General features: G+C 34.6%; 1 protein-coding gene across 7 annotated transcripts in view; it reads left to right on the forward strand.

Moving 5' to 3' along the window:
• The window catches only part of MYO9A (myosin IXA), a 282825-nt gene that overhangs the window by 77742 nt on the left and 194542 nt on the right, over positions 1-10541 (forward strand). For all 7 annotated transcript variants that reach the window (XM_042941515.1, XM_042941514.1, XM_042941518.1 and 4 more), the window contains exon 8: positions 4249-4375. In XM_042941515.1, the coding sequence (XP_042797449.1) occupies positions 4249-4375 (127 nt within the window). The remainder of the gene's footprint in view (positions 1-4248; positions 4376-10541) is intronic.

Genomic DNA, 10541 nt, shown 5'->3' on the forward strand with positions numbered 1-10541 from the left:
TATTTGCATGCAATTGTGGGAATTCATGGTGCTCCTAAAGCCTGTCCATGGACCTTATTTAAAAACTTGCTTTAGGGGCGCCTGGGTGGCGCAGTCGGTTAAGCGTCCGACTTCAGCCAGGTCACGATCTTGCGGTCTGTGAGTTCGAGCCCCGCATCAGGCTCTGGGCTGATGGCTCGGAGCCTGGAGCCTGTTTCCGATTCTGTGTCTCCCTCTCTCTCTGCCCCTCCCCCGTTCATGCTCTGTCTCTCTCTGTCCCAAAAATAAATAAAAAACGTTGAAAAAAAAAAAATTAAAAAAAAAAAACAACTTGCTTTATAATGCTATTTTTATAGTTTCTTATTTTCTGCGTCATTGAGCTCTAATCCTAAGGCATGTGTACCTCTCAATAAAATATAATTTCCCTGTTTTTCCTCTGTAAATTTATTTCTGTACTATTGTACTAAACATATTTTGTTCATTATAAACAAAATAGCAATGTAAAAAGGTTGAAATAAAGATGAAGCAAATTATATTTAAAATAAAACAAACTTTTTAAAATTAAAGACAAATAACCTCTCACCAGAAAAAAAAAAGTAACAGAACTATTTTTTTGAGACAGGAATTGAATTAGTTATGTCAGATGTGATTATATTGTCAACTTTTAATCTTATACTAAAAGTAGAATAACAGCTCTGCTGTTTTCTTGTTTACTTGTGATTACATCATTAGTATGATCTTCAGTTAGATTATTTGCCAAAATGATTTTTTGCCAAATAGTACAATATGTAAATATGCAAGCCAATTTAATTAGTCACATAAACTGCATTTCACTGAAAGTTACTAAGTAAATGAGAGTACCACTATAGTTCCTCCATGCTATATTATATTCGTCCCTCAACATACCTCATGTGATACCTGATTGACATATATGGACCAAAGTGTCAGTCTATATATTAAATAATAGTGAAACTGAATTTCATTTTTTTAAAGGTAACATACATTGGAAATAAAATATTTCTCATACACCAAGGGATTGTGTGTCTTTTACACTTTCTGATATCACTGTGTTTCATATTGGAAAACACTGGAAAAAGTATGTTCTTAGTAGCCTGGCCTTAATTTGACCTTTCTTTATCTTTTAGTATTATCTTCAGATACTCCCTAACACAAGTTTTGCATTTTAACTAGGCTGATGGTGTGTCCTAAAACAGTATGTTGTATTCTGAATGTTCAGTATTTTCCCAATTCCTTGAAGGACCCACTTAAAAATTTTTTTTCTTCATTTTATTTTAATAATAATAATAATAATAATAGTTATGTTTATTTATTTTGGGAGAGAGAGAGAGAGTAGGTGGGGCAGAGAGAGAGGGAGAGAGAATCCCAAGCAGGCTCTAAGCTGTCATCGTGGAGCCTGATGGGGGGCTCGATCCCACAAACTGTGAGATCATGACCCGAGTGAAATTGAGAGTCAGATGCTTGATTGACTGAGCCACCCAGGTGCCCCTTCATTTATTTAATTTAGAGAGAGAAAGAGAGAGAGAGAGAGAGGGAGGGAGAAAACAAGCTGGGGGAGAGGGACGGAGGGAAAGAGAATTCCAAGCAGACTCTGTGCTGAGCACAGAGCCCAATGTGGGGCTCTTATCCTATGACCCCAGGATCGTGACCTGAGCCAAAATCAAGAGTTGGATGCTCAACCAACTGAGCCATCCAAGTGCCCTGAAGGACACATCTTTATCTCTTTTTCAGTCATTCACATACTTTCAGTTCTTTTTTTGATAACATATCATATGTACTGCTATTCCCCTCTCCTGTGACCATGATTAATTATCTGCTGATAATTCACAAAATTCTTTTCCACTGCACTCAGATCTAATCCAGAATTATTCTTTTTTTTTTATCAGCAGCTTTTTTTTTTTTTTTTTTTTTTAACGTTTATTTATTTTTGAGAGAGAGACAGAATGCGAGTGGGTTAGGGGCAGAGAGGGAGGGAGACACAGAATCCGAAGCAGGCTCCAGGCTCTGAGCTGTCAGCACAGAGCCTGACATGGGGCTTGAACTCATGAGCTGTGAGATCATGACCTGAGCCGAAGTTGGTTGCTCAACCAACTGATACACCCAGGCGCCCCCAGAATTATTCTTAACACAGCCCTGTAGGCAGCCCAAAATTTGGTATATTAATTGAAACCTGTTTGCTTTAGAGTACTGTACATGTCTTCCCTTTTTGTTTAAGTAATTTCTATACCCAGTGTGAGGCTCAAACTCATGGTCTTGAGATCAAGAGTCACACACTCTTCCTACTGAGCCAGCCAGTCACCCCATGTCCTGTCTCTTTAGTGAAATTTTTCTTAATTGTGTATTGTTTCTGCCTTCAGTATTTTAGTATACCCTGCCTTACAGTTTTTGAGTCTGTGTTTTCTCCTATTGCAAGATTATAAGCTTTCTGAGAACAGGGATTCTTATTCATATTTGTAAATCTTTTTTGTGTTTAATCATTGTACATGAGATTGTTATGTAACATTTATTATTGGAGACTATGCATTATGTATTTGTGTGTGAGAAAACATTAATGTGCAGATTATTGAACCCCATATTCTGAAACAATGTAATTAGCAACTACATAAACTCCTACTAAAAATAGTTTTTAATAAATGGCCCATGAATTTGTGTTTTTATATATTTTGGCTTCCATTAGTCTGTATAATGATTCAGTTGATACTGAATTTCCTCTCTAACCCAGAGTACTTTTATAAATTATTCCTTTATAATTGGCCTGTGTTTTATTTGAGTCGTATTAATGATTCAGACATTTAAATTTTTAAACTTTATTTATTTTTGAGTGAGAGACTGAGAGAGTGAGCAGGGGAGGGGCAGAGAGAGAGGGAGAGAGAAAATGTCAAGCAGGCTCCATGCTGTCAGCACAGAGCCCGATGTAGGGCTCGAACTCACAAACCACGAGATCATGATCTGAGCCAAAACCAAGAGTCGGATGCTTAACCATCTGAGCCACTCAGGTGCCCCTCAAACATTTAAAATTTTAAATTGTTTGAAAAATTAGATCAATTAGTTGTTGATTCAGGGATTTTGAATGTATAGGTTAGATTCCTAAAGCAGTATCTTTATTTTATTTAGAACACTTAGTAATTTTTGGAAAACACACTAGTTAAAATTTTACAGGTAGGACAGGTTTATTATAAGGAAACAATGGGACAAGCCAGAAAGATGTGTATATATGTATGGATTTCTAGGAAGGGCTTTTAGATGGAAGGTTCAGCTATGTTAAATGCCTTTGAGGGATCAGGTAAGTTAGGACACAATATACTTTTCGTGGTTTAATGGAGGTCATTGGTAGCTTCAATGAGATATTTTAATGGAGTCAGATGCCAGAATGTGATAGTAAACAGGGAATGACAAAGTGAAGACAAGTGTGTAAGTTAACAGTTTAAAAAGCCTGTTTGTGAAGGGAAGGAGAAGATGTAGGATCTAGGATGGGTTATTTAAAGAGAAAAGTGAACATGATATTATTTTGGTAGAAAGTTCTTGTAGGTTCAGGTAAGATATAGGAAATAGGTATAATAAAATTAATGAGTCAACTGGAGTTCCCAGGATGCAGAGCACAAGTAGAGGTTTAGTTGTTGACTGGAGAAGGGTCGTGTGTTCCTCTTAGATGTGAGGGAAGAATGGAAAGGAGTGTCCAGATGTAGATGCTGTTTTTATAAGAGGGGCCTGATATCAGGTAATTTACCCTAATGCCCTCATAGTGTATGTTTTAAAAGCATTTATCAAGGGCACCTTAGTATGATGTAGGAAAACATTTCAAAGATGTAACTAATAATGAAAGATCACCTAAGCTACTTAGTTAAAAAAATACAGATTCCAAGGACTTGCCTTTAAAGTTTCTGATGCAGTAGATCTGAAATATACAATGTAGGGAAAGGATACAATTCCAGGCAGGATGAAAAACATTTAGAGAGGTATGGATTTTGAAACACTATAGCAGATTCAGGCAATAGCAAGTCCTCTTCTAACAACTATGTTTGAAAAGTGATATAGTACTGAAAGTAAGGTTATGTAAAGCACTTTGTGAAGTACCTGACATAATATACATAATTTTTATTATTTTAATTAGTATTCCTATATTTTTTTATTTTTATAATGATTAGATACTTCATATTTGTAGTGGTTAATGTGCTTGATTAGAATTTTGCAGTGAAGTAAGTGTAGAGAATGCACATAAGCAAGCTGTAATTTATGTTTTTATTTTCACAGGATTTTCTCTCTTCTCTCAGCAATACTACATTTGGGTAATATCTGTTATAAAAAGAAGACATATCGGGATGACTCCATAGATATCTGTAATCCTGAAGTTCTGCCTATTGTCTCAGAATTATTAGAAGTGAGTGATTATATTTTCAGTTGTCATTTCTCAAATACTGGGGTAACTGCTCACTTTTAATTTTGTGTAACTATTTGGTTAGGTGTAAATGGGTTAATGCTTTTTATTATGGTGTTTCTTGGAAAGATGGAATTTTTGCTATTACCAGAATCTCTAAAAGGCTTGGGTTTTCTTGCCTGTCTCCCTTTGGCCAGATATCCATAATCCCTCAATTTGCTGGATAGGATCAGTATTTCGCTCTAGACTGTATCATGTTCTAAGCCATTAATAGTGTTTCTCCCTCTATATTTGAGATTTGTTTCTTATACTAAGATTTTGGTTAGATTATTTATTTGAAGATGGAATATCTGGATGAGTGAAGAGAAAAGGGTACTTACCTTTTTTCTATTCATGTCTAAATAGGAGCCAAAGGTCTTAATTTCCTACCATGCTTCTTCCTATAATCAAGGTCTTTATTGCCTCATTCTTCCGGGAGTGATGATTTCCCATGTTTTCCCAGCTCACTTCTCATCTTGCCAGATTCATCTCAAAATCATTTTACAGGCCTTCTCGTTTGACAGAGCAAGGAAATACATGTGTGTTTACTAATCCATGTATAGTCACATACTACAAATGTTTTTATATATCCATGTATATCTATATAAAGGTAAACCTGAGGTCATACTGATGTTTCTAACTAATACATTATCACATGTATCATCCTAGCCTTCTTCCCTTATATAGAAACTCCCACTTTAACAATAAGGAAGCTATCTCCTACCATCTGCCATTCATTTATTTAATTATTCAATTTCAGTATACAGTTGACCCTTGAACAATGCAGTGGTTAGGGATGCCAGCTCTCCTGGGCAGTAAAAAAATCTGTGTATAACTTTTTTAAAAAAATTTTTTATTTTTAAAAATTTACATCCAAATTAGCATATAGTGCAACAATGATTTCAGGAGTAGATTCCTTAATGTCCCTTACCCATTTAGCCCATCCCCCCTCCCACAACCCCTCCAGTAACCCTCAGTTTGTTCTCCATATTTATGAGTCTCTTCTGTTTTGTCCCCCTCCCTGTTTTTATATTATTTTTGTTTCCCTTCCCATATGTTCATCTGTTTTGTCTCTTAAAGTCCTCATATGAGTGAAGTCATATGATTTTTGTCTTTCTCTGATTGACTAATTTCACTTAGCATAATACCCTCCAGTTCTATCCATGTAGTTGCAAATGGCAAGATTTCATTATTTTTGATTGCTGAGTAATACTCCATTGTGCATATGTATATATATATATATACACACGCACACACACACACACACATGTATATACACATATATACATATACATGTATATATATATACACACACACACACACACACACACATATACATACACACACACACCACATCTTCTTTATCCATTCATCCATCGATGGACATTTGGGCTCTTTCCATACTTTGGCTGTTGTCGATAGTGCTGCTATAAACATGGGGGTGCACGTGTCCCTTTGAAACAGCACACCTGTATCCCTTGGATAAATACCTAGTAGTGCAATTGCTGGGTTGTAGGGTAGTTCTATTTTTAGTTTTTTGAGGAACCTCCATACTGTTTTCCAGAGTGGCTGCACCAGCTTGCATTCCCATCTGTGTATAACTTTTAACTCCCCCAAAATGTAATAGCCTGTTGTTGACCAGAAGCCTTATTAAACAGTTGGTTAATACATATTTTGTATGTTAGATCTATCATATACTGTATTCTTACAGTAAAGTAAGCAAGGGAAAAGAAAATGTTAAAACCATAAGGAAGAGAAAATACATTTACAGTATTGTATTTATTGAAAAACACCCGCATGTTAAGTAGACCCATGTAGTTCAAATCCACGTTAAGTGTCAACTGTCCATGTATGGGAATGTACATATATGTATGTACACATACACTGATACGGGAAATGACTATCAACTAGAGTATGGTGTTCCTTCTGCTTTTAGTTTTTCTGACTCCATTCATCCAGAATTAATTTAGGTTAGCACCTTTTTCTCCCACTCCCTTCATTTAGGTTGTTTCATATATTTGTCATACAGTTAGATTTTCTTGTCATGGTCTGCATTCTTTCCTAGGATCCCTCAGTGTCTGAAATAATTTTCTAAAAAATTTGTTCTTTGTACTTCATGGGTTATGGCAAATGCATAATGTCGTGTTCTTCCATTATGTTACTATTGGTATAGAATAGTTTCATTCCTAAAAGCCTCTTGTATTTCACCTGTTCAACCTCTCTCCCCAAACTCCTAGCAACCACTGATCTTTTTACTATGCCTGTAGATTTGCCTTTTTCAGAATGTAACATAATTGAAATTATATAGAATGCAGCCTTTTCAGACTGATTTGCTTCACTTAGCAGTATGCATTTAAGATTCATTCATATCTTTTTTGTGACTCGCTAGCTCATTTCTCTTTATTGCTGGGTAATATGCCATTGTATGCATGTACCATAATTTGTTTATTCATTCACCTATTGAAGGACATCTTGGTTGTTTACATTTTTTTGCAGGTATAAATAGCCTGCTTTTTTATGTTAAAATATTACTTATCTTTCAAATTTTGGTTCATTTGCCTCTTCATAGAGATTAACCTTATTAAATGCTGTAAGCTGACTCCATCAGGATAGAACATTTGTGTCTGCTTAGCCTAATTTAATTTTGGTTTTGTAGCAGAAAGTTATTTAGTGGTTTGTGTTCATTATAAGGCGGCAGTGCTTTTTGAGGGCAATGGATGCCTCTTTCTTATTTATCTAACCTTAGAGTGCTTATTTTGCACGTGCCTGGGTGTTGCTTATTAACTTAAGTGAAATTAGTTAGTCTGGCAGAAGGGGCAGAAGAGGATACACGGAGTTGAAACTAGACTCATTCATTGAAAGAAGTTTTACTAGGATGTGGAGTGTGGTATCTGAAGGTGGTAATTTTGAAAGTCATGAGGTTGACAATAGGTGAATGAATAAACAATTTCAGTCAGGCATTTTAGGTGATATTTTAGTCAACATGTAGTCAATAAAAACACTTAGTATGGTGCTAATATAGTGCATGGCAGCTAGTGGGTTTACTTGTAAGTTCAGGCATTCAGCAAGTACCAAGGCTTATTGTCCTAGTGCGGTATTCCTTCTTTGGTTAGAGACTGGCAAGAGCAATTCAGGTAATTCAAAAAGGAGCCCAGGTATTGGTGAAAAGGAGAAATCCCATTCTGAGAATGAGGCTTACCAGTGTCAAAGTTAGACTAACTCCAAATGTGATTTGATAGGAAATCTCCCATTTGAACCCAAGCTTCTTAACCATCCTCTTGTTACATATAGTTTGAACAGGTTCTAAGAATGGAGGGTTGGTAGTAAGTAGGAAGAAGTTATCTTCAAAGTTTGAGGAGCTATAGAAGTACTGACAGGACCTACCATAGTATCATGCCTGTATTTAGTTCTTAGAAATTATTTTTAAGATGATTTCCTGTAATTGGTTAAAATTGGTAATAATAATTGCAACCTTAAGGCTTTTGTTGAGATAGAATTCAAAGATAGGAACAGTAACTGGTTTAATTAAAATATAAACTCTTTAGTTAAGATTTTAATTTAATTCTTCTCCTCACAGTGGTTCAGTTCAATGATAACTTTAGATTTATTTATTTTTTTTAACTATTAATGTTTATTTATTTTGAGAGAGAGAGAGAGATGGAGAGGGTACAGAGAAAGAGGGAGAGAGACTTTTAAGCAGGTTCCATACTCAAGCTGGAACCTGAGGCGGGGCTTGATCCCATGAACCATGAGATCATGACTTGTGCTGAAATCAAGAGTTGTACGCTTAACTGTCTGCGCCACCCAGGCACCCCTATATTTATTTCTTTGGAGGAAATGTTTCTGAAATAATGATTTAATTTTATTTTTTTAATTATTTTTTTGTAGTTGCCTCAGGCAGCAATGAATATTTTCAGTCGTCTGTTTACTAAATTCTATTTGGGATATATACTTGTGAAATTATTGAAAGGTGAACAAGCTCCAGTAGATTAATTGTAGAGCATATTTTTGTTGCATATTTTGGAGCACATTAGAACAATCATCATTATCAAAAACTGTTCAGTTTTTAGCAGGTTTATGTGTTTTGAATATGTTTTAACATCTGTTAAAACAATATAAAGAATGGGTTTTTAACACACGTATCAGTTTCTCAATTATGTGAATATGAGAAACATTGTAGACTAGATATTGAGCTATCCGTAGTTATTTTGTGTTAATAAAACTAATTTTTTAAATTAAAAGTCATATGTACAATTAAGGATATTTGGGAAATTACAGAGATGGCTGATTAAAATACCGTGAATTCAGTCATTTTCTTCAGGATGTTTATCAAACATAAGCAAGATTTGTGTGTTTTGTGTGATTGTGCATATGTGTCTAGATCTGTGTACGATCATTATTATTACTAGGTTTTAGTGCCAGTATTAAGCCAGCTCCTTAAAGTGAATTGTGTAGTTTTTTATCCTTTCAAAATGTTTTCTGCACTTAAAAGAAGAATAATTAGCCAAGAATAATATGTTCCTTAAAAATTTGAGAGATATCAACCCTGTATTTGTGATCAACAATATTTGTGTCCTTCCTGTTTGTTTTTCATTAATTTTTTAGGATGTGTTTTTCTAGGAAATCATATGTTGATTAAATGTTTAAAATTTTATTTTGCATTCTTTGTAAGTATTCTGTTAATGTTTAAAAACATTTTCTCTATTGTGTTAGGTTTCTGTTTGTATTTCTTTTTATAATTTTTTTTTAAGTTTATTAACACTGAGAGACAGAGATAGCATGAGTGGGGGAGGGGCAGAGAAAGAGGGAGAAAAATAATTCCAAACAGGCTCCATGCTGCCAGTGCAGAGCCTGATGTGGGGCTTGAACTCATGAAACTGCAAGATCATGACCTGAGCTGAAACCAATAGTGAAATGCTTAACTGACTGAGCCACCCAGGCGCCCCTCTGTATTTCTTAATGTTTTTTTGATTTGGTAAAAGTTGTCTTTCATTTCTTATTTTGAAATAATTGGCCTTTAGATTTATTACTTCTGCCATTTTACTTATTATGTATTAATTTCTGTTTTAATATATCTTCTTCATTTTTCTCTGTTAAATTATGAATGGTTTTCTATACACAATATAATAAATACCTGTGTACTCACAACCGTACCCATGTAATAAAATACTGCATATAATTGTAGCTCACTTTGTACTCTGCCACACCATAAGTAAACACTGTTATGAATTTGGTGTTTATAATTCTCAGTTTTGTTTTTATATTTTCAGAATAGATGGATGTTTACATAAAGAATATATAGTTTTTAGGGCACCTGGGTGGCTCAGTCAGTTAAGCGTCTGACTTGGGCTCAGGTCATAATCTCACGGTTCGTGGGTTTGAACCCTGCGTCAGGCTGTCTGCTGTTAGCTCAGAGCCTGGTGCTGCTTCGGAATCTGTGTCTCCCTCTCTCTCTCTGCCCCTCCCCCACTAACGCTCTCTCAAAAATAAATAAACATAATAAAAATTAAAAAAAGAATAGTTTTGTTCTACATATTTTTGTCCTTTATATATATATAAATGTTTTAATGTATCATTCTAAAACTTGACTTTCTCATTTTATATCCTGTTTTTGAGAGTTTTCAATACTGATTTAAATATTCTAAATGATTCTTTTTAGTTGCTTTATAAAATTTCATTATATGAGTAAAACATCTTTTTTAGTGGAGATTGAGATTTGTAATTTTTCATTTATAGATTGTATTATGATAGACATTTTTGTACATGTCTCCTTGTTAACATGTGTGGGAATTATTCTAGAGTATAGTCCAAGGAGTATAATTTTTGGGTTGTGGTATACTCACATATATAGTTTACTGATACTGACAGATTATTTCTATAGTGGTTGTACCAGTTTATACAAGTGTATGGAACTGACTTTTGCTCCACATTGTTGCCAGCTTATGTTTGTTTGTTCTTTTAAAAAAATTTCTTGAGTCTACTGCCTAGATCATTTATTTAATAATACTCACTTTTAGTAATAACTGCTTAACCTTACCAAACAACAGTGGTTTTTATCACATACGTTTTTTTTCTTAGTTTTATTAGTTTTGTCATATTTGTGTAATCTGGCATTGTTTAATTTTTGTTT

Source organism: Panthera leo, chromosome B3, assembly GCF_018350215.1.
Source record: "Panthera leo isolate Ple1 chromosome B3, P.leo_Ple1_pat1.1, whole genome shotgun sequence".
NCBI lineage: Eukaryota > Metazoa > Chordata > Mammalia > Carnivora > Felidae > Panthera > Panthera leo.